Source organism: Cebus imitator, unplaced genomic scaffold, assembly GCF_001604975.1.
Source record: "Cebus imitator isolate Cc_AM_T3 unplaced genomic scaffold, Cebus_imitator-1.0 Scaffold136, whole genome shotgun sequence".
Lineage (NCBI taxonomy): Eukaryota > Metazoa > Chordata > Mammalia > Primates > Cebidae > Cebus > Cebus imitator.
Window position 1 is genome coordinate 2,051,814 of NW_016107451.1, and position 24,829 is coordinate 2,076,642.

General features: G+C 46.6%; 1 protein-coding gene across 2 annotated transcripts in view; it reads right to left on the reverse strand.

Annotated features, from left to right (window-relative positions):
* Positions 1-1,280: 1,280 nt before the first annotated feature.
* The window catches only part of KDM4A (lysine demethylase 4A), a 39,474-nt gene continuing 15,925 nt past the window's right edge, over positions 1,281-24,829 (reverse strand). The window contains exons 7-17 of one of the 2 annotated variants that reach the window (XM_017541690.2): positions 22,063-22,183; positions 17,242-17,423; positions 15,052-15,352; positions 14,621-14,697; positions 13,898-13,953; positions 12,095-12,203; positions 11,380-11,565; positions 8,289-8,459; positions 3,090-3,209; positions 2,712-2,804; positions 1,281-2,583 (exon numbers count right to left, since the gene is read on the reverse strand). In XM_017541690.2, coding sequence (XP_017397179.1) covers positions 2,443-2,583; positions 2,712-2,804; positions 3,090-3,209; positions 8,289-8,459; positions 11,380-11,565; positions 12,095-12,203; positions 13,898-13,953; positions 14,621-14,697; positions 15,052-15,352; positions 17,242-17,423; positions 22,063-22,183 — 1,557 coding nt within the window. In that variant the 3' untranslated portion in view covers positions 1,281-2,442. The remainder of the gene's footprint in view (positions 2,584-2,711; positions 2,805-3,089; positions 3,210-8,288; positions 8,460-11,379; positions 11,566-12,094; positions 12,204-13,897; positions 13,954-14,620; positions 14,698-15,051; positions 15,353-17,241; positions 17,424-22,062; positions 22,184-24,829) is intronic. The other variant, XM_017541691.2, reaches the window with a different exon arrangement.

A 24,829-nucleotide genomic window follows, 5' to 3' on the forward strand; every position in this document is an offset into this window, starting at 1 on the left:
AAAGTTTGCCCTAACAAAAAGGCTTCTGGGAAGAGCTGCCTAAGGCAGGAAGGGGCTGGCAGGCCGGGAAGTACGGCCTTTGGCTGGGGCCAGTTCTCTAAGATCGGCCTGACTGCATAGGCAGCCAGTAAGGGAGAGAACAGGCCGGTCTGCATGATTTGGATCAACTGAGTTTCGGCTTCCTAAGAGTTATTAATAAAAAGTGCAGTTACTGGAAAACTAGTCAGCTGTTGATTAAGAACTCTGCTGAGATTAAACCCGGCACCAACCCTTGGAAGCAGTGAGGTCAAGAGGCAGGGACCCTGTGTAAAAAGGCCAGTGAAGTGTTCCTCTTCCAAAGGCGTATGGATTAGTGGATTGTGCTCTCTCACCAATCTTCTTAAGGCCTGGTTCTGCCCACCCTCCCCTGCTACATCCCCTGGGAATCCCAGTGAAGTGTGGGCAAAAAAAAAAAAAGTCAGCTTCCCTCTCTGGGCCCCAGGAGGGAGCTGACATAGAAAAGCATCACCTCCTGGACCTCCCTTTCTCTACAATGAGATTCCAAGTAGCAAACACCTCACAACCCCCAGGGACATAAGCATCCAGAATAGCTGAGCTGACCCAAGCCTCTCCCGCACCTGGACAGGGCCATGCCACAGGAAGTGCCTGGCTGTCCAAGAGCCAGCTGGAGCAGTTCCAGGGAACCCAGGTCCTGCACCTCTTCATTGCCCCTCCCTGCTCTATGGCTCCCATCCTTGTACACTTTGAACTCAGGGACCCACCAGGCAAAGGGGACTGGGTCTTCTTCCAGGGAAGTTTCTCACCAACTACACAGCTTGGAGAGCAATCTTAGGATCCCACTGGAGGTTGAGTCCCTTGCTTCTCAAGCAGCTAAATAAAATGCACCCCATCCTTCACACTGGTCCCACAATTTGTATAGAACACAGATGCTGGCGTGAACTTAGGCCAGCTCAATGAAGATACCTCAAATGGGGCAGCGGTGAGCTACTCTGTTTAGAAAACTCATTGGTCTGGTGCTTTCTGTTACCTCATCCTGCCCAACTCTAAGGCAGAGGAAGCACAACAAAGAGGTACTCAGAGCCAGAAGTGCCCCTGTTCCCCATGACCCACCATACTTGGCCTAATACAGAGCTTGACAAGGAAAGGACCCACTCTGGAACTTAATAGGGACTGCCTTACTGATGTGTCTTATAATTCACAGCCCTGCTCCAAAACCCAAGTCTGGAGATACCCCCAGCCTGAATTGAGCCACCTGGGCTCCTTGGGGCAGCCAGCCAATCCTCTGCTCAACACATTTTATTGCTAAGAACAAGGTGATGCACCAGTTTTCAAAATAATTTGGTTTATAGTGTTCATACGTAACAAAAAAAGGGGAAGTATTATAAATCTTGATTCTTGTATACACAGGGTATTGGTGTGAAGCCCTCCAATCCTGGGCCCAGGCAAACAAATGCATGAAGAGCAAAAACCTGTTTAACCCCTTCAGTATTGCCCTCTTGTCCCACCCCCACCCCAAAATCAGCTCCCTCCCACCCACAGTGGGCCTCCAGTGGCCCCAGGTTTTCATCCTAACCCTCCCAGCCCCTGCATGATTGCAATTTTCTGTTGACAGAATCACCCACCAGGCTCTGCCTGCTTCCATCATTAAAATCCCCACTTCAGGGTAATCCCACTCACACCCTCTAATACTGTGCCACAGGGGCTCTGCACCTAGAGTGTTGTGGGCACACACCCTTATTATCCCCATGTTCTCCTTCAGGGGAAGACAAAGAGGTGGCATCAACTCCTTAGCATCTCAATACTGCAGCTTTGCCAGCACTGTCTTGAGGCTGTTCGAGGCTGGACAGATGCCACACCCATCTCCAGCCAACCCCCAGGAGCCCTTACTCAGCTCAGCTGAGGGCAGAATTTCACATTTTGTTTGCCCTGCATAGGCAAGGAAGAAAGTAAAGGCCAGGGGCTGGCAGAAGCTGGTCCAGACCAAACATACATACATACATACATACACACACACACACACACACACACACACACACATACATACATAAATACAAAAGTGGGGGTTGGGGCAAGTACCAGCACCTCAGCCTAGTCGGTGCAGGTGATAGTTACAAAGCTAAGTCCTAGACCAGGAACAGGGCAGCCAGTCCAGCCAGCACAGTTGACCCCTCTATGGACTGGGGCCAGTGCAGCCACAGCATTCCAGTGCACAGCCCCTCAGCTGGGAGATGAGCGACTGCTGCCACATGCCCAGAAACAGCTCGTCCTTTCACTACAGCGGAATGCAATGAGGGTGGGTGAGAAGATGACGGGTCGGTTATTTCATTCCTTTTCTTTTTACAACTTCACTTTCAGAGACTTCAGAGTTCCGTGTCTGCTGTGCTGTGGAACCCAGAGTGCTCTTGCCTTGATGGCTGGGAATCTCTTAGACCCTGGAAGCACCTACTCCATGATGGCCCGGTATAGTGCAGGCTCAATATAATCTTCCCGGTATCTTGAGTTGATAACTCGTTGCCGTTTCTTTTCTTGCTTAACCTCTTTCTCTGTGAAAATCTCATTGAAGCGCATGTCTGAGGCTACTGACTATAGAAGAATAGCAAGCCAAAAAATCACTTTGTGGTCAGCTACTCCAAGAAAAATACAAAAGGATGCATCCTTATCTTGTTCCCTCCCTCCGAGACAGGAACTGGGGACACACAGAAAATACTCACCAGTCTAGACTTGACTCTCTTGGGAAGCTCTTCATCCAGCGTGTACACATCATCTCTCTTAACCACAAGCTGTGAGCCATCCTCAAATTCCACCTACCAAGGAAACAAAGGCCTTCTGGCTAGGATATCCCTGACTCTTTCCCTGGTCCACCATGCACAATGGCAGTCTCCTACAGTCAAAGAAGGAGTTAGAGCACTAAAATAAGGACTACCTTACTTCGCATTTGGCAGAATGGACACAGGGCAGACCCCTAGCTCTGAAAGGGTTGCCAACATATTCGTTCTCCCAAGAGCAAAGACTCTCACCTCTGGCTCAAGAGGAAGCACAGAATTAATCAAACATCCCCCACTCCCTAGGAAGATAGAATCTTTGGATACCTGGTACATTTGGATAGGGTGGGAGGCCACAAACTTGGCTCCATAGACTTGGCCGTCTGTCCATCTCACTTGGACCACTTCCCCTTCAGCAGGAGGACCCAACTGGAGACAGTCCTGGCTCTGAGGAAACAGGAAGGAAGGAAGGTGAAAGGAAGGTCCACCTGCACACAAAGGTAACTGTCCTCTACTCAGGGAAGAGTGAACCAAGACAAAGTAACTGTTTTAGAGAGCAAGGCAGCTCTCTCCGGGTTGAAAAATTAATAGTTAAAGACCTTGCTAAGTCAAAGTCTCCCTCCTTCTCTGCCCATTCCTGCTTCTAGGTGACAAAAAAAGAAAACAATCCAGGCCGGGCATGGTCGCTCACACCTGTAATCCCAGCACTTTGGGAGGCCAAGGGGAGGGCAGATCACGAGGTCAGGAGTTTAAGATCAGCCTGGCCAACATAGTGAAACCCCATCTCTACTAAAAAACAAAAAATGAAAAAAAATCGCTGAGCATGGTGACACGTGCCTGTAGTCCCAGCTACTCAGGAGGCTGAGGCAGAAAAATCACTTGAACCCAGGAGGTGGAGGCTGCAGTGAGCCGAGATCATACCACTGCACTCCAGCTTGGGCAACAGAGTTAGATTTGTCTCAAAAAAAAAAAAAAAAATCCAGCTATAATAAACCTAGTAAACATAGGAGTTAAGTGCCAGAATCAAGAGTCCTTCTTACATTCCCTCAACTGTTCCTCTGAGGGTTCTCCAGGGCTCTGCCATGAAGAAATGCTAGAACTGTACTCAACTATAAGAATTTTTTTTTTTTTTTTTTTTTGGAGACAGAGTCTCAATCTGTTGCCCAAGCTGGAATGCAGTCGCCTGATCTTGGCTCACACCTGTAATCCCAGCACTTTGGAAGCTCCAGGTGGGCGGATCACCTGAGGTTGGGTGTTCAAGACCAGCCTGACCAACATGGAGAAACCCTATCTCTACTAAAAATACAAAATTAGCCAGGCTAATTGAGCCTTCGCCTCCTGGATTCAAGCAATTCTTCTGACTCAGCCTCCCAAGTAGCTGGGATTACAGGCGTGTGCCACCATGCCTAATTTTTTGTATTTTTAGTAGAGACAGGGTTTCACCATGTTAGCCAGGATGGTCTCAACCTCCTTGACCTCGTGGATCCGCCTGCCTTGGCCTCCCAAAGTGCTGATATTATAGGTGTGAGCCACTGTGCCTGGCCAGTTATTTTTATAATATTAAACTATTAACCTTTGTCACTGTGTTGTCATTTATAGTGAGTGTCAAACCTAGGATAGGCACAACTGCTGGCACCTGCGCACAAATGAAGGCACTGACCCCAAGCTCTACTATAGTTGTTATTGCATTTTTCACCACTGTACACTCATAATTTAGGAGAAAAGAGTAAAAACTCGGTTGCATATAACAATATCCCTTGATGAAGCAGTAAAAATTATTAATTTTGTTAAATTTTAATCGAGTACATGTGTTAAGTCCTCATAAGACACTTTTGGTTGTCTCAAAGAAATATATCTGTGTTGTTAGAGTTGTGAACTACACTGGTTGCTTTGTTCACAGAATTACAGTTTTATTTGAAAAATATGACTGGGCTGGGCACGGTGACTCATGCCTATAATCCCATCACTTTGGGAGACAGAGGTAGGAGGATCGCTTTAGCCCAGGAGTTCTAGACCAGCCTGGGCAACATAGGGGAGACTCCATCTCTACAAAACATCAAAAATTAGCCAGGTATGGGGGCACGCACCTGTAGTCCCAGCTACTTGGAAGGCTGAGGATTGCTTGAGCGCAGGAGGATGAGGCTGCAGTGAGCCATGACTACACCAGTGCACTCCAACAGTGGTGTGGGGCAACAAAGTGAGACCCTATCTTTAAAAAAAAAATCTACGAAATAAAAATTTTAAAAAGAAAAAAAATGACTGACAAACTATGGTTATTCAGACTTAGGTATCTGGCAGACATATTCTTGAAAATGATGACGTGAACGCCGTCATGTCAAGGAAAACACGAGTCGTTATCTGTTGCCAATAACAAAATTCAGGCTTTCAAGCAAATATTAGCATTTCAGAGAAGCAGCAAGTTTTTTGATGATTATAAGTGATACTAACAAATGTAATTTTAGAAGTATTTAATAATATTTAACAACATTTCTAGGCTATCCATAGGCCAGTGCACCAATATTTTCTCAATGACCAACGTAGATGTTATAAAAAGATGCATGGGTGAAAGATCCATTCAGAAGAGACCAATGGGCTTTAGTGTAACAGTATGAAAAGTTCACTGACCTTTCAGATGCCACGCTGAAACTAACTTTTAAGAACCTGCCAGGAGCGGTGGCTCACACCTGTAATCCCAGCAATTTGGGAGGCTGAGGCAAGAGAATCGCTTGAGCCCAGGGGTTTGAGACCACCCTGGGCAAGATGGCAAGACCCTGTTTCTACAAATAGCCAGTCATGCCAGTAGTCCCAGCTACTCGGGAAGTGCCTGGGCAACAAAGCAAGACATCATCTCTTTAAAAACAAACAAACAAAAACAGCTGTTACTTCCATTGAGTTTTGGTGGATATGAGAGAACAATAAACACAATTGCCTGAAAGACTATTAAAATACTTCTCTTGGCTGGATGTGGTAGCTCAACAGATGTAATCCCAGCACTTTGGGAGGCCGAGGTAGGTGGACTGCTTGAACTCAGGAGTTCTGAGACCAACCTGGGCAACACTGCAAAACCGCATCTAAAATTAAATCTCATTTAATTAAAAAGTTAGCTGAGGATGTGCAAGATGGCTCTCGCCTATAATCCTAGCACTTTGGGAGGCCAAGGCAGGTGGATCACTTGAGGTCGCGAGTTTGAGACCAGCCTGACCAATATGTAGAAACCCTGTCTCTACTAAAAATACAAAATTAGTCAGGCGTGGTGGTGCATGCCTTTAATCCCAGCTACTCAGGAGGCTGAGGCAGGAGAATTGCTTGAACCTAGGAGGAGGAGGTTGCAGTGAGCTGAGATCCTACCATTTCACTCCAGCCTGGGCAACAAAAGTGAAACTCTGTCTCAAAAAAAAAAATCATAAAAGTTAGCTGGGCATGGTGACAAGTGCCTATAGTCCCCAGCTACTTGGGAGGCTGAGGCAGCAGAATCACTTGAGCCTGGTATGCAGAGGTTGCAGTCAGCTGAGATCATTGCATTGCACTCCAACCTGGGTGATGGGAGTGAAACTCTATCTCAAAAAACAGAAACAAACAAAAAACTTCTCCTTTTTCCAATTACATATCTGTGCAAGGATGAATTTCCTTTCTATACTTTAACCTAAACAGTGTATCACAATAGATTGAATCAAGAAGTGACATTAAAGAGATTTGTAAAATTGCAGAAATGACATTCTTCTAATTGTTTTTGTTTTAGAAAAGTTACCTTTTTTGGTTTTTTGTTTTGTTTTGTTTGAGACGGGGTTTCACAGTCTTCCCCAAGCTGCTCTCAAACTCCTGAGCTCAGGCAATCCACCCACCCCAAGCCTCCCAAGGTGCTAGGATTACAGGTGTGAGCCACCACACCCAGCCTGAAAAGTTACTTTTTAATCTAAAAAAAAAATGCATTATTTTAAATCAACCTGTTTTAATTTCTAATAAGACTAAATATTTTTAGATATAACCCACAGAAACACAAGCTCTTTGGGATACTCTAACTTTTAGAAAACGGAATCATGAGACCACTGTAAGTTAGAGATAATACCACATACTTCTCAGAGTGAGTATGAGAAGATAGAGAGATATCTGAAATAAGCACTTAGCATAGTGCCTGGCATACTGTACCAGCTTAATAAATTACAGCAGGGGCCACATGTGGTGGCTCAAACTCCTGTAATCCCAGTGGTTTGGGAGGCCAAGGTGTGAGGATCGCTTCAAGCTGGGAGTTCAAAACCAGCCTGAGAGCAACAAAGCAAGACCCTTGTAACTACAAAAAATTTTAAAATTAGCCAGGCATGGCTGCATGTGCCTGTAGTCCTAGCTATGTAGGAAGCTGAGGCAGGAGGATCACTTGAGTTCAGGAATTTGAGATTGCAGTGAACTATGATACAGCCACTGCACTCAGCCTGAGTGACAGTGAGACCTGGTCTCTCAAAACAATAAGGCGGAGCATAGTGGCTCATGCCTGTAATCCTAACACTTTGGGAGGCCAACGTGGGCAGATTGCTTGAGTCCAAGAATTCGAGACCAGCCTAGGCAACATGGCAAAGGCCCGTCTCTACAAAAAAACTTAAGAATTAGCAGGGTGTGGTGGTGCATGCCTGTAATCCCAGCTACCAGGGAAGCTGAGGTGATATGATCACCTGAATCCAGGAAATTGAGGCTGCAGTGAGCTGAGACTGTGCCACTGCAGTCCAGCCTGGGCGTCGGGGTGAGACCGTCTCAAAAATAAATAAATCATAGCTATGCTACTGCTATGAGTACTACTAATGTCGCCTTTACTATAAGTCTACCTTATAACTAAGGAATGTCCTTTTAGCAACTAGATGGCTAATGTGGTATAAACATGGGTCAATACCTGATTTGTTAAATGAAAAAATGGTTTCATTCCTCTCGACTTTGGTGCTTAGTCTACCAAGTGAAAAGGCAAGGTGGGAGTAGGGAAAACCCGAACTAGGTCCTCAATACCAAGCCAGACCTAGGATTGGATCCATGTGGGGCCACTGTGTCTCAGGTGTTAACAACATAAGCAGGCTAGGGGTATCTCCAGGCAGTTTCTACTTAGCCCTAAAGCCCTCCACTGTGAAGAGACAAAAGCAGATTCTATATATCTACTAAGAGGGCCTGATAGAAAAACGAGTTGGATAATTCTCTTAAAATCACAAAGCTACTAAGCAATGAAGCTGGTATTGGCATATTTGATTCCAAAGCCTGGGCTCTACAATTGCACTAGAATGCCCTCAAGGATAATTCAGACTGCAACAGATGCAGGTTTCAAGGAATTACAGAAAATTATGATTCCCGGGAACTTCTAGGGAAAACAGCATATCCTTGCACCACACAGTTTTTTTTGCAAGGAAAGACTGGTACAAATGCTTCTTTCTGTTTGAGGACTAGGTGATGGGACCATGACCTGGCTAAGAAGAGCAGGCATACACACAGTCTGCCAGACATTAGAAACACCCCCCATTTCAAAATGCTCAAGAAGCTCCTTGCAGATATTACCACTATGTCCTCAGGATAAAGATTGTCGCTGAAGGAGCCATCATCAAAGTTGACTTCATAGAAGGTCTCGGTGGTGAGCCTGACCACCTCACACTGGTAGAAGCGCCCGTTCTTATGCTTGCTAATGACTTTCTGACCTGCAGTGATGCTTTGCAAGGCCCCCTTGGCACGCTGAAAAAAAACAGAGGCTTCAGTTACTCACACATGGAGTTGGCAGGCCTGGCATATGGAGACCAAGATCAATTAGTTCTTTCTTATCAGGGAAAGATAAGCATGGGAAAGTAAAAGTAAAAAGGAGAGAAGAGATGGGAGCTAAACCAAGCCTTTCCAGATACCCACCATCCCAGCCAGAACACTGAAGACACCAGTACATTTTCCTCCATAAATTTAGCTCCTCCTATAAATTTAGCTAGTCTACAACTGGCCCTTATACCGTATCTTACCCAAAACTCTCTGAACAACAAGGACTTCTCTGATCTTGCTAGGAACTGACCAAATAGCACCTACTCACGTAGGCAGCTCAGATATACATAAACATTAAAGTATGAAAGGAGAGACTCAATAGGTGCCCCGTGGCCTGGGCCCCCAGGCAAAGCTGCACCACATCTTAGCACCAGCGTTACCCTCAGGGCTAGGGCACAAAAACTCAGGTTTCACAGATGTCTCCAGCTACACACAACAAACTGCTCCCCATTCCAAGGGCCCTGCCATTGCCATTTTTCCCTTCTCATCTTGAACTTCCCCTTGATGCAAACAGGATCACAAAGCATGTGACAGCCTCATGTCCAAGCACTCCTGCTAGCCTGCCCAGGCACTCTGCCCCAGCCATGCTGGGCCCCCTTGCTGTTCCGTGAACAAGTGTGCCACACGAGCTGCCGCCCAGGGCTTCTGCACTGCTGGTTCTTCTACCTGAGATGCCATTCCCCAGTTACTTGCACACTGACCTCCATTCCAATGTCAACTTATTGGCATCATTCCTTACTACTTAATCTTCCATTCCCCTTATCTGGATTAATTTTTATCCTTGCACTTCTCACCATCTGCTATACTGTGTATTTACTTGCTTCCTATGTATCTTTCAACTGTACTGTATACACCAGAAGGGCAAGGACTTTTTTGTCTTGTTCAGTGGTATAGCCCTGGCACCTAAAACTGCCTGGCACATAGTAGATGCTCAATAAATATTTGAAGAACAAATCGGTGAAAGAAATATTGACTCAACAGTCCCCCCCCCATTTCCTCATAGCACGAACAGTCTACAGATGCCAACTTAAGCATGTGCAATACTAATTATCACAGAATCATTATTCTGTGTATGACAAAACTCCTATTTCCCTATCATAGCTGTGTCTCAGTACTACCTCACGTTTTTACTTGCATCAAGGGCAAGTTTAGAATAAGAAGGGCATGGTAAGGGTACCAGGGATGGCCATGGCAGGGCCCTTGAGACACTCCGGAGTCTCATTCTCACACAGAATATGTTCCCATCTTCCTAAGGTCCTAAGCATACCTCTGACCACCAGTCATGTTCAACATCTTCATGAAAAAGAATGCAGTCAGCCAACCAGGACTTTTCCACAATCCCAAATGGCAGAGTGAAAAGTTCATCCTTCTGGGCTGGCCATGTATCATGTTCTTCCTTTGAATATGCATTTACCACATTGTTGTCAAACCTATATGATCATCTCTTCAATTAGACTGTAACTCACTGACGGCAGAGCCTTCCCCAACTATGGTCTGGCTTCTGACCTAACTACCTCACGGGGACACTCCAGTTTGTAGTACTTAGCGACCACCACACCAGCCCTGCCTTCTCTATCACGTGTGACCCTCCTTCCTCCCACTGGCTTGCTCCATTTTCTCAGCTGCTTTACTGCTTCATGCTCTGCTACCTGCTCCTTCCGCTGGGAATCTCCAGAGCCCAGTTTCTAATGGGAACTAGATTTAACGATGCTGTTAAATGCTAATAGCCAAACCTTTACCCTCACTTACTCTCCAGAATGCTCCAGCGACCTCAGCATTTACTTTTCTCTTTCTCATCCCTCCTTCTCTCCCTTGCAGAACAACACTGCTTCAACTCAGTTCCTGATGGCAGGGACTAACATCATCATATTAGCACCCTTCCCATCTCTCAAGGGAGTAACCTGAGTCATCCTCAATATCTACTTCCCCTTTCCTCTTCCTCTCCGCTTCTCAACCCAGGAGGGTCAACAGACCCTATCAATTCTACCTGTTGTGGGATCTCAAAGTTAAATGCAACCCCAAAGCCCTGCCTATGTGTTTCCATTTCAGACCTCACTCTCTCCTAGTCTAACTGGTTTTTCTGCCTCAAATTCTTATTCTTTGAATCCTCTCTTCAAACAACCACCCAAGTGATTATCACAAACTATAATTCAGAATCAAAATATTACAAGTTCTCCTCATCCAATGAAGAAAGGTCAGATTCCTGAGAGGGGCAGTGCAGGGCTTTCATCCTCCGGCACTGTCCACCTCTTAAGCATCATCCCCGTCACACTCCCATAACCAGTTTTTCGTGGTCATTCTTCTGCAACTTGCTCATTCTGTTTCTGAAGCTTTGAATGGCCTCTGCACACAATTCCTTTTTATTGTTCAAAACCCATTCCAAATGCCACCTTCAATCCAAACCCCTTCACAGCTCCTCTAACATTACATGTCTCTTTTTCTCTAAGCTTTACCATTCAGAGAACTGCAGAAATCTCTACTGTCTGGCAATTCATGGTTAACTCTTGGGAGCTCTCAACATTTTCAGAGGTTCTGCATGGCCCGTACGTAATAGGGATGCCCACATTAATAAGATATGGACCCTCGAGGAGTTTATCCTGTTGGAGAGGCAGACAAATAAAGAGATAATCAAAAGGAATCAACTACAAGCAGTTTGGTGCCACTGTATTATGGAGTACAAGGCAGGGAGTGGAGATGGACAGGGGCCGTCTCACAATCCCTTAACTTATTAGCACTCTCCATAATGCAGAATGCTTGAGGAAACAGTTGCTGACACAATAAATGGAAAACAGGCAGAGAAAATGATCACGAAAACTCAAGAGGATTGCAGCATGGCACCCTCTCTTACCTCCAAATTAGGAATCCTGTGCCGAAAGCAGGTAATGAAGACCACAAAAGGCCAGTCGTCAGGCTGCATCATCACACCCGCAGCCTGGGCACAGCTCACATGGAAAGCAGTTGGGCAGCGGCCATGAGAACACTGCACACAGCAGCCAGCAGTTCTTTTCCTCCGCTTCTTACAGAAGATACATTTCTGTAGCACAGGGGAAGAAAACCAGTGATTGCATGAACTGACACTACAGCTTCCTCTATTGTTCCCCTCCCAAATGCAAAGTCAAGCAAGTAAGAACTAGCCCCTTCCCAAAATACAAGGACACAACAGCCTGCTCTAATCCAGGTCTGGCACAGTCTCGGCTCACTACAACCTCCACCTTCCAGGTTCAAGTAATTCTCCTGCCTCAGCCTCCTGAGGGGCTGGGATTACAGGTGTGTGCCACCACCCCCGGCTAATTTTATATTTTTAATAGAGGCAATTTTATATTTTAGTTTCACCAAGTTGCCCAGGCTGGTCTCGATCTCCTGACATCATGGTCCTCCCGCCTCAGCCCCGCAAAGTGCTGGGATTACAGGCATGAGCCACCACGTCCAGTCTCCACTAAGGACTTTAACCACAGAGTGAGAATCACAAACTCTAACCAAAACCAAGGGGTACAGGGGTCACTGTTCTCTTCTACCCAGAGCCTCGTAAGTCAGGAAATTATGTAGTGTCTACAAGCCCTTACCAGTTTGAAGCGGGGCAGGGGGATTTTGCTCACATCCACTGGACTTCTTTCTGCAATGTTGACAAACCTTGCTTCCAGAATTGCCACAGCACATGAAACGTGGACCCACCTGCCAAAAGGCAAAGGCTACCTCAGTTACCTCTGGGCCCAAGGTTCTGTGGCCATCTCTTCTCATGTGAGCCTGCTGACAGTGCTTCCTCCCTCACCTGGGTGACCACTGACTTCCACCAGCACGTGCCTGGGACCCGGGAAGGTGAGAACCGGAACTGTCTCTCCTCTGAGTATGTGCAAGCAGTGCCACCCCAACTGCTGCTGCTGCCACTTGCCACTGCCCACTGCCCTAGGTTAGCACAGGATCATACTTCTTACACCACTCACTCACTATCTGTTGAAAAATGAGCAGAGCCGCAGGCTAATGGTGTGTAGCAGGTTTCAGGGGATGAGAATAAATTGGAGAGCTCTATGTAGACCTCTTTTACCACAGGACCTGAGTGCTTCCTGAAAATATCCCTGGCTGTGCCCCAATCTGCCAATAATCACAACTCTCTCTTGGCCTCTGCCCAAACCTCTCCCCTAGACTGAAATGACCTTTCCCTTCTGTTCCCTTTTTCCATAGCTGACTCACTCTTAAAGTCTGACCCAAGCCCCACTTAGTCTGAGAGGTCTATTCAGCAGACATCCTTAAGAATTATAGTAAGTTTTAGACATTTTGGGAAACCAGCATACACCAAGCGAAGAACTAAAATGGTGAAAACTCTTAAAACCAGGCTGTATGAAAACCTACAACAGACAGTACTGGGATTCATGGAAGCTATCTGCAGTACTGGTGGGGCTGTCTTTTTAGAGTAGGAACAGACTTGTTCTGTGTGGCCCTGAAGGGCAGAACAGGCATTCACAGGTAAAGGCAAGAGGTTCAAGCCGAGCCACTTCCACTCCAAATAAGAAATAATGTTCCCAGCACTATCCTGAGATTGTGAGGAACACAGTGACCTCAAATAATGGCAGCAAGTGCCTTTAAAGGAGCAGAAGCAGCAAGCAGAGTAGCCATCTATCAGGGACAGCATGACGGGGACTCCTGGGGGCAGGTGCTGGACTGAACGTATGCTGCAAGTTTCCACAGGATTCTACTTGGAAGCAGAATACTCAGCACTGACCTGCATACACCATGCCCTAGACAGCCGGCTCTTTCAGGTCAGAAACCTCACTGAGCTTACGTTTCCACCTCAGAATGAGCAAACACATGTCTAAGCACAAAAATTCACTCCATGAAAATGAGCTGCCCAACAGCTGAGAAGCCCAGAAACTTCAGTAGATTCAGTTCCATAGCGGGCGGTCCTGTCTGAGCTCTCCTCAGTGTCCTCCTTGAGCACACTCGCCTCATTCCAAACAGCAGGTCTGAGCCAGGGAGTCTGCCGTGTGGAGAAGTGCTTGCTAGCCTGTGGCTACCTCTGCACACCAGCCCCAGGTGTGACAAGGTGAATGTCCTCACTCCAGCCCACACAGTCCCTGTGTATCATCTTCACGGCCTTCGTATTCTCATGAGTCCATTCTTAGCTCCTTCAAAGGAGGATGTCACTGACATCTCTGCTGCAGAGGAGCAGCTGGAGTTGGAAAGTCTGGGGCTGCTTGGCTCCCTTAGCATTCCATTTTTAAAATGAGTCTTGGAGATGCTATTCCAGCTCCACACGATGTGCTTCCTAAATCCTCATCAGTCATTCAGAAGAACAGCTAGTACCCTCACAAAGGCACTGCATGCTTCAGAACTCAGCCTGTGCATTCCAAGCCACAGCTCAGGAAACTTACCTGTCATCATTTGCTCTCTGCAGGGCCCCTCCTCGTAATGAGCATAAACAGCAGTCCTGCCAAGAAGAGAGAGGGAAGAAAAAGTGGTTAACACCAAGTCATTAACATTCAATCTGCTCTCCTCTGGACCTGCTCTGGGCAACTCCTCAACATAAAAAAGCAGCATAATAGCATCTGGGGCTTCAACCAGGCAGCCCCTGCACCAGGACGCCCTGTTGGAAGAGAGACGGCTCAGGGCTAAAGTGTACCAAGTATTCGCGTGACTTCACACAATCCTCTTCACTGTTACTACTAATAACAACTCAGCAGAGTCACAAAAAATACTTTGCTTGAACTAGAGGCACGACAGGGCTCTGACGTGGGCTAGGTACAGCCAGGTTCCAGGGGGTACAATGAAGAGAAGGCTGCACAATTAATCATCTGAGCCCCTTTCTGAGGCTTCAACTCAAAATGGCTAAATTGTTGTAAGGGAGTTATTGTTCCTCCACAGGAAGACCACTCATTGGTCTTACACAATGGAGCAAACACAGCGCCCAGACTCCGTTAAGTGGGCAGCCACTCTCACTGTCATAGGATTCACTCTCACAGTACTTGCTCTCTGACATCACTGTGCACCAGGCCCTATGCAGATTGCTGGGAATACTAAGTCCAACATGAAATCGTCTGGCCCTGAATATGTGCCAAGACTCGCAGTGAAGACAGTAACAGTGCAGGATCACTCACCTCCTCTAAGGCATTGGCTGAACACCGAGAACACATCCAGTCTTCAGAAGCCTTTGCAGGGGGAACCCCATAGCAACCTAACAGGGACACCAAGATGAGCAAATTAAACCCAATGGTCAGAGTCAAAAGGTGGATCTGCAATTCCTTTCCATATACCACCTCCCAAAGCTACAACCAAATTTCACAGAAAACCCTGAGTTTTCTTTAGTCTGAGTTCCCAGGACTCAGGTGTACAGTATGGCTCAAAGTCTCAAAAAGTCAAAAACTATAGATTCACTAATACAAAAACCTAGTAAGTAGCAGTGACTAATCCCTTTCTGCTATCTGCAACCAAGAGGATAGCACAGAGATAACTACTGCAAGTATGGACCCCTGAAGACACAGTAAAAAAATCAACCAGCAAAAAAACTCCCCAATAACACGGCAATAACCTTTTAGGGACTGGGAGGCCAGTACGTGGCAAGGACTTGCAGTGAGCAGGTCCATACTCCTGGGACAGGACACAGAGAAAGGTGAGCAGCACTCACTGGCATGGACCCGGACGCTGCACTTCTTGCAGGAAACTAGTATGCTGGTACCATCCTCCTCAAGGTAAGGAGTAGAAAGGTTGATGTCCGTGCTGCAGCCAGTCGAAGTGAAGCACATTTCTGGAATCAATGGCTTGGTCCTCTGCTTCTGGGGGGCCAAATCTGGAGCATTTCCACAGTTCTGACTAAAGCCTCCAAACTCAACCTAAGGGGAAAGAACAAGTGTACACCTCAGTGAGCACACACCTATGCTCTTAGCCTTCCACCTGCTCTATCAGCAGAAAGCTGGCTCTCTTACCGATCTGACTATGGCTATAGCTCCCGGGTGCACAGCCATTATCCCAGAGCTGCTAATTGAAGTTACCTCTAATGACTCAAATTCAATTTCTCACAGCAGCATCAAACAAAGGCCCCTAGGGGACAACTGAGAAAAGGGAGCAAGGTAAGAGGCAACTGGGATTTCAATCTTCCCAAAGCAAGTGGTAATAAAATGCACTGAGAGGCCAGGCAAGGTAGGATTGCAGTGCTGAGGCCATGCCTGTAATCCCAGCACTTTGGGACACTGAGGCAGATGGATCACCTGAGGTCAGGAGTTTGAGACCAGCCTGGCCAACATGATGAAACCCCATCTCTACTAAAAATACAAAAATTAGCTGGGCATGGTGGTGCATGCCTGTGATCCCAGCTACTCAGGAGGCTAAGGCAGGAGAATTGCTTGAACGTGGGACGCAGAGGTTGTAATGAGTCAACATCACATCACTGCACTCTAGCCTGGGTAACAAACTAAGACTCCATCTCAAACAAAACAAAACAAAAACGCACTGAGATGTTAGCAGGTAGGCTGCTACTGTGGGCTCCCTTACATGCTACACCGTATGGTGACCCCTCCTGGGGAGAGCACCCAGAGCAGATGCTCTTAATGGGCCAGCACTGACTGCCTCTGGTGATGCCTGTCAGCAGGTCAGCAGCAGTGCTGAGCTGCAGCACTGTTACATGGCTGGAGCCCCACCTGTGATTCCTGGCTCAGGGTCCCTCCAGGAAGAACTTATATCCACATACTTCCCTTGGCAAACTATACTGATTGCAAGTATCTGCTGGCTCGGCTCTGCTGCTGGATGGCACCTTCACCGCCATTCTAAGGATGAGACCCAGAAACATGTCAACCCCAGAGCCTATGTCATTTGTGAAACTCCTACTTAGTAGACCTGTTGATAGTAAGAACCCAGCCATTCACTCCTCTCACAGGCAAAGGCTTTGGTTTTGCTTTTTGTCAATGGAAAGGTTTAGTGAGTTCCTAATCCAAAGTGTATTGGTCTGAGGTTCCATTTTTAGCAAGCATGAATCTGGGGCCCTGCCAGTCTCAGCAGCAGCCAGGCCACTTTAACCACCAGAACAGGTAAGGACCACTTATCTACCCCTGCCACCCTGTGCAGGTCCCAGCTGGGACTGAGCTGGTCTCCTGGCACCTGCTGCTGTGAATGCCTTCCTGGCATCCTACAGCTGGACCCAAAGAGATCCATCAACGAAGCCACAGAAGCCCCAGAGTAGGAGGCACACAGCTGAACTCAGCAACCTCGCTTCCCAGCCCCTCACATATCAGGCCCTTGCCTCTACCCAAGTTCCTTCTGCTACTGGCAACACCCATTGTGGCAATGAGAAAGGAAAGACAACATTAGAGGATCTAGCTTTTCATCTGAAGTTCAGGCTGTGGTAAAGAAATTACAGTTCTCAAAAAAAAAAAAAGAAATTACAGTTCTCCACATTGGCCAGGACTGCAAACCACTTGGCAGGAATAGTCATGGGCTAGACTAACAAAAATGCAGATTGCTATGCAAACAATGATGTCTGTGATGAGTGCATGTGCAAAGGGAAGCCTAAGCCCACCCTCAGCTTGTCTCCAAAGCATTCTCAATTGAAACCCACAATGCTGGGTTATCTGCCTGGAGAAGACTGACCAATACACAGATGGGGCAGAGAATGCTGGGGGAGGAGGAGGCCTTTCCCAGGACAACCAGTGACAAGCTAAATACTAACAAATCTAGCTTCCCTCTGATTGCTGGTCCTGGGTAAACAGAGTGCATGGAGCTGAGTTACCTGATGGTAAGTCTGGAAGATCATACAGACAGCGCAGTGAGGGGCCTGCTGGGCCATGGTCTCATTGAATTCCTTCTCGGCCTCAAAGTTTGGAGGTCGGTTCTGCCACAGTTGGCTCAGAGGTTTAGCCCAGGCCTCTGTCTCCTCAGCCTCTTCCTCAGGGGTCAGCTGTTCAGATGTCTCTAGAAGAGGAAACAGAAATGTGAGTCAGCACCAACCCTGCACACCTGTCACTCTGCCAGGAGAGCAGATGAGTTCAACTAGGACTTCTGGTCCTAGGTTTTGACCGAGGGTGACTCCTGGATTCCTAAGGATGATAAAGGGAAAGGGTGGAAGCAATTGTCAATAGACTCCTTCAATATCTGGACAATGTGTTGGAAGTCCTGCCAGTACCCCATTCTCTGGCCAGACTGACTCATGGCCTACATTCTTCCTCCTGCCCCACGAGCTCAGCTTGCCCTGCTCTCCCTTAACAGCTGCCACATTCAACCCCTCTGCCCAAGGACAGCAGAATGAACCAGCATCTTGCCAGAAACTGTCTTATTTGCTGCCTCCAAAATGTCAGCATGTTAAGTCCTTTACCTTTTAGAGTTTTCCCTTTAGTGCAACTAAACAAGGAAAGAAAATAACGGAATGGGCAAGGCTTAAAAGTTGTAATATGGTCCTTAGCCAGGACTTCCCAGCTACCTCTGGAAAGATCAGGGGTACCTATTCTGGACAAGGTTCCCTAACCCTTCCTAGCTCTGCCTTAGAAGAAAGCAGAGCTGCATGCCCAAAATGAATCCTCTTCCCAGCCATAAGACGTAATGTCCTGACGCTGGCAAACAACATCCTGCAGGCTGAATCCAGCCCACTCGGGAAGTTAAGAATTGTTTTTACTTGCCGGGTGCGGTGGCTCACAACTGTAATACCAGCACTTTGGGAGGCTGAGGCTGGTGGATCACAAGGTCAGGAGTTTGAGACCAGCCTGGCCAAGATGTTGAAACCTCGTTTCTACTAAAAATACAAAAAATTAACTGGGCACGGTGGCATGCACCTGTAATCCCAGCTACTAGGGAGGCTGAGGCAGGAGAATCGCTTGAACCTGGGAAGCGGAGGTTGCAGTGAGCCGAGATTGTGCCATTGCAGTGAGCCGAGATCATGCCATTGCACTCCAGCCTGGCGACAGAGTGAAATTCTGTCTCAAAAAAAAAAAAAAAAAAGAATTGTTTTTACTTTTAGGGATGGAGTCTCACTATGCTGCCCAGGCTGGAGTACAGTGGTTATTTACAGTGCGATCATAGCCCACCACAGCCTCAAACTCCTGGGTTCAAGTGATCCTCCCGCCAAAGCCTCCCAAGTAGCTCAGATAACAGGCATGTGCCACTGCACCCAGCTTTGTTTTTACATTTTCAGCATTGGAGCTTAAAAATTTAAAAAATGACAACCACAGAAACCAAGGAGGACTATACGGCCTAAAATATTTACTTCCTGGCCCTTCATATATCCCTGGTCATGACGGACTGTACCTCCTAGGTATGCTAGACAGCAGAGCATACAACTTATTGGACTTCACCAAGGCCCGGGAAAGAAAAATCCCCTCTGGGTGCATCTTCCTACAAGAAAGGGATATACAGCTGAGTGGAAAAGAAAAAAAGTTTGCTCACAAAACTTATGTAAGTGATAAAGGTGCACATTTCCCAGTTCTTCCTCAATCAGTGAGACAGGGGCACAGTCTACAAGCTCCCAGCAGAAACAAGGAAACAGAAACAGGGAAGTAAAAGGAAACGCCAGAATTCTGAAGGTTATGAGTAAATGAGGACAGTCTTTGGTAGATGTCCAAAATATTTCTCCAGATGCTCCACCATGCCGGGGAGGTATGAGAAGCTACAGTTGCTATGCCCTTCTTTGCCAAGTATGATCACGCAAGGCCCAACTATGCGGCCCCTGATAGGAGACTGGCTCTGTGCCAGCCCCATCACAGGGGGCATTCCAAGGGATCACTGCATCTCGCTATGAGTGGCATCATCAATCCCTGGCTATGACCCTCCAGTGATCTCGCATCTTCCCAGTCAGAAATGCTTTCCTAGACACCCTGAAATCTGTTCAAAGCAGCCAAGGAGAGCTCTGCTCTGTACCTGCATTAGGTTCCTGTTTCTTCATTTCTGGCAACACCAGCTCAGTGCAGATAGTTTTCTACCCTGCCCTCAAAGTCATGTTAAATCTAAAGGCATCTGGCAGCTGCCATTGTGCACTGCCTCAGCGTAGCCTAAGGACACCAACGCAGACAATTAAAACCAACCCCTGTGTGCCCCATTGTTCAGCTGCAATCAGGAACCACAATGCCTAGAACCCAAGCACAGATTTTTTAATTTATCCTGGCCAAACAGGAGTGACCAAGATAGAATGGAAGAAACAGAAACAGATAGGCTCACACTCACAACTAAAAAATTAACACACTGACATCTGTTCCATTTACAAAGCCAAAAGTGGCCCCAAATCATTATATTTGTGAATACTGAATGATGAGGGAAATGTTCACTACATTAAGTGAAAATTTCAGGAAGCAGTATTATACAGTTTACATATGTAATACTTCATTGAGCTGTATAGTTCAAATGTGTACATGTCACTGAATTGTTATGCTTGAATTGAAATTTATTTTAAAGTAGGGGGTGGCATAAACATTAAAGAAACAACTTCCCAATACAGTATGTAACCTTAGCTTGATTTATATTAGAGTTCAAAGGAAATAACTATAAAACACATTCTTGGGACAAGCAGGGAAAGATGGGCATGGACTGAAGATGAAAGGATATTGTGGGGCCGGGCGTGGTGGCTCATGTGTGTAATCCCAGCACTCTGGGAGGCTGAAGCAGTGAATCACTTGAAGTCAGGAGTTCAAGACCAGCCTGGCCAACATGGTGAAACCCCCATCTCTACTTAAGGATACAAACATTGGCTGGGCATGGTAGCATACACCTGTAATCCCAGCTACTTGGGAGGCTGAAGCAGGAGAATCATTGAACCCAGGAGGTGGAGGCTGCAGTCAGCCAAGATCAGCCAGCTGCACTCCAGCCTGGGCAAGAGTGAGTGAGGCTTCATCTCAAAAAAAAAAAAGTAGGAGAGGTTGTATATTATTATCTCAATTGCATTATTTCATTATTTTAAAAAGATATACATGGACATATTCTAATATATGACTAGAAAAGTCAGGAGGATAGATAATACGTTAATATATTCATAATGGTCATCTTTGAAGGGTAATTTTGTTTTCTTCTTGGTAACTTTTACAGTTTCCCAAAGTCTACCTTGCTGTAAACCAATCCGGAGATAGGCTGGTGCTACCCAGAGAACCTGAAGCTCCTGTCTGGGTGGAATAAGAACACAGAGGGCTTCCTAGGACCTTTGTCAGGGTCCTGCTACACTTCAGACTGGAGGGCAGAAGGGATGTTCCCCATCCAGTTTATCATGATCTTTCAACTTAAAAAAAAAAAAAACAGCAGAGATGGGGCACTGACATCAGATCAGGAAGGAGAGGACCGGGTAGGACAGAGCCTGACATTAATCAAGAGTAACAAGTACAATTGATTCTGCTCTCCCTGAGGGTACCAGGGCCCAGTTACAAACACAGCCGGAGCTGAGGCTCTGCAATGCTGATCTTCCTGGATCTCTGGGCTCCAGGAAGCAAAGGAGACCACTCTTCACTGATGTCAATGCATCCTGAGCTTCAGTGCTACATTGCCTGGTTCTCCTTACACATGTTCTGCTTACCCCAGTTCTCTGCCTCCTTCACAGGCTACCCTCCCTCCTGTGTCCACCTAGCCCCAGCCTCTGTTCACCCCAATAGGTCCCCTCCCCAAGAGTGGCCTCATTTTTCCAACAATGGTATCAAATGTCACCCCAGTGCCAACTCATAAGTCTACATCCACAGGTTTCCCCAACCAAAGCTATAAACCGGGGACACACTCAACTCATCGTCCTCAACTACCATCCTCATAGCTCCACAGCCAGTCACCAAATCCAGCTGATTTTATCTTCCAAATACACTCCCTACCACCACCATCCACTTCAGACCTTCATATTGTAGACAGACCATTACAGAAGCCCATCTGGTCCTCTCAAAGCCATCCTCAAGAAGCCAGCACTAGGAGTGATCTTTTCTAAAAGCATCTAAATGACTATGACATTCCTCTGCTTAAAACATGTCACTGGCTCCTGAATGCCAGTAAGACAAGGTCCTCACTCTGGCCTCCAATGATAACACTGTCCAGAATCTTGCTTCCCTCCTCCTACCCCACCTATCACTGCACTCCCTGGCCTTGCCCTCCAGCTCCAGCCATGGTGAGCTGACTATAGTTCCTCTGACGACAGCCTCCTGCTTCTCTTCTCCATGGCTATGCTTGCTATTCTTCTGCCCAGACTAACACCTCTTCTTTCTGGTGATCTGTTTACCTGTGCAGTTTCCTCACTACCCTGTGAGTGTCTTGAGGGCACAAACATGATCTTAGTTAGCTCTGCAGCCACATATCTAGCACAGGGCTTTGCATCACTGACAGAATTTTCTATCCTGAAAAATCAGCCTTGTACCTCCAAGGAAAAAAAAAGGAGAAAACCTGCCTGCAATTATCCCCTAGTAAGGGTACACTCCAAGATACTAAAACTTACAATGAAATTTGGTCAATTCGATACAAGGAATCCTGTCCTCCTTATGGAATATCTGGGAGAGCAGCTAAGCCGCAGGCCCACTCTTATCCCTCAGCTTGGCCTTCTGATGTCCTGTCCTGTCAAGTCTAATGTGGTGAGCTGCTTTCCTCCTGATGAAGAAAAAACAACACTTACCCTCATCACTGACACACTCCTGCAACACAAGTGGGTGATGGCGGGGGAGCTTGCTTAAAGGCTGACGGCGGCCCTTGGACTTCTTATTCTCCTCCAGGGAAAACATGTATTCATCTGCAACCTGGGCAAACCAGAAAAAATTAAATTGGTCATGTCTCCACTTGAGACACAGCACAAGTTAGCCTTACAGTGAAAACCAAAGGAAAGAGACGGGCACAGAGCAACAAAAAGATATATAAAACCAAACACAGAAAATGCCTGTCTTACAAAAAGCCAAATGACAATACCATGTCCCAAACTATTCTGAACAGGGATTATGTAAATGTAGGGCAAAACCCAAGTATAGTTCGTGGCCTTCTCAGGAGCAGCCTGAAACAAATGTACCAAAAACAAGCCTGCTCTAGCTCTGAGAAAGAGCCACGCCCTGTCCCTTAAGCTCACTGCCATGAGACTACTGAGGTAGCCCAAGTGAGAGAGCCCTCAACGAGCCCAGCGGCCCCTTTCTTGGCCCAGAAGGTCAACAGTACCTGCTAAAATGTGCCAGGCAGCTGGGCCACCCAGGTGTGTCTAGGGGACACCTAAAGGGATGAGCAGCAGCTGACCTACTAAAATAGGCAAACTTCTCCTTATATACTGCCAAGACTTCAGCTCTAGCAGATACTGTTCATCCCTCAGTTAGTTGCTTCTTCTCCAGGAGAGAACATCAGCCAGGACAGAACATGCATCTGAAACTCTGGCCTGGCTGCAAAGGGAAAGGTTGATTTAACACTGTATTTACATAATGTCAAAGCAAGTGTAATTAGATTTAAATGTACAGGACTGGCAGAAACACTACAGAAGGGTTTCTCCCTAATCAACAAATTTAAAACTTGGTTATACTGACATTAGGAGACGCAGGGTTAGCAAATCCATTAAGCAAGGAAATGAGGCCTGAAAGAGGGCCACTTTGCAACTGTGACAAAAACCAATGCCATAAATGCTGCAGTGCTACTTCAGAGAAGACGCCCTGGGCCGATAGACTCCATGCGTGACTACACAGAGCCCCAGGGGTTGAGGACCACAACTGGAATGCCAAGAAAAAACAACTTCTAAACAGGCCATGTCCAGGAAGAACAGAGCCTGCTCTTCCAAACGTAAATTTTGCCAACAAAGTATTGGCATGCATTTGCCATTCATTCAACAAATATTCACTGGGCACCTACTGTGTGCAAAGGGCTGCCCAGGAAAGGAAGAAGGTGTGGAGAAACGAAGAGGATGTGATCTGTGCTTCCGTGATTAAGGATGCTGCAGCAGTGTGGAGGAATACGGTGGAGGGAGGATATTAGGGACCTTTTTCTACTGATGTCCATGAAGACTTACATGACCATAGATTTAATCAGACCTGAACTATACCAACTATCTAAACCACTGGTTTTCAAAATGTACATCCAAAAAGTGCCTCAGGAGACTCCATTACAGTGAACAAAATGGGCTTGAGGCCCTACTTTCTTTCCAAACAGAATGGCTCTGTTTTTGATTTATATTTTTTAATTGATTAAGATTTCACTTAAAGGGTTCTGGCCAGGCACAGTGGCTTACACCTATAATCCCAGTACTGTGGGAGGCTGAGGTGGGCAGATCCCTTGAGCCCAGGAGGTTGAGACCAGTCTGGGTAACATGGCAAAATGCTGTCTCCACAAAAAAAAAAAAAAAAAAAAAAAAAAAGAAACAAAGAAAGAAAAATTTAGCCAGGTATGGTGGCATGCACCTGTAGTCCCAGCTACTCAGGAGGCTGAGGTGGGAGGATCACCTGAGGCTGGAAGATCAAGGCTGCAACGAGCTGAGACTACACCACTGCACTCCAACCTGGGTGACAGAAGTGAGACTTTGTCTCCAATCAATCAATCAATCATGACGTAAGTAAAAGCGTTCTCTGGCTAAAACAAACTGGAAAATCCATACTTGCCCAACTTTGATAGTCTCACCATGTAAACAGAAAATTTAGGAGCATGTACCCCCAAACTATGTACTACTTACTAATCAATTACATATACTAATACTAATGCACATATGCACATTTTAAAGCAAAAACGGACTATAAAAGGTTAAGATAGGCATGGGGGATCACGCCTGTAATCCCAGCACTTTGGGAGGCTGAGGTGGGAGGATCATGAGGTCAGGAGTTCAAGACCAACCTGGCCAACAGAGTGAAACCCCATCTCTACGAAAAATACAAAAATTAGCCAGGTGTGGTGGCACGCGCCTGTATTCCCAGCTACTCGGGAGGCTGACAGGAGAATCGCTTGAACCCAGGAGGCAGAGGTTGCAGTGAGCTGACATCACACCACTGCACCCCAGCCTAGGTGACAGAGTAAGACTCCCTCTCAAAAAAAAAAAGAAAAAAAGGTTAAGATAAAAACAAAGTTTATTTGGTTTATTCCTATACTCCCATAATATTCTTTCTTGTTTCCCTGCCACCTGCCCCCACTGGCATTTTGAGGGCACCTGGAAAATAGGCCTAGAACATATGGGCTATGGCAGATACTAGGAAGAAAAAGAAATGAGAATAAAGAAGCCAGAAATGATGGTTATTTCTAGCCTGGACTACCAAGGTGAGAGGCTTTAAGAGGGCTCATGTGAAAGTGGGGGCTAAGAACCAGGTTAAACACGCTGCATGGGGTATATAACATGTACCCAAGGGTCTTTTCATTTGGAAATACCCAAGGGAAGCAATAAGAAATTCAGACTGAGGGTTCAGAAAAGAGGTCAGAGCAAGATCTGGGAATCT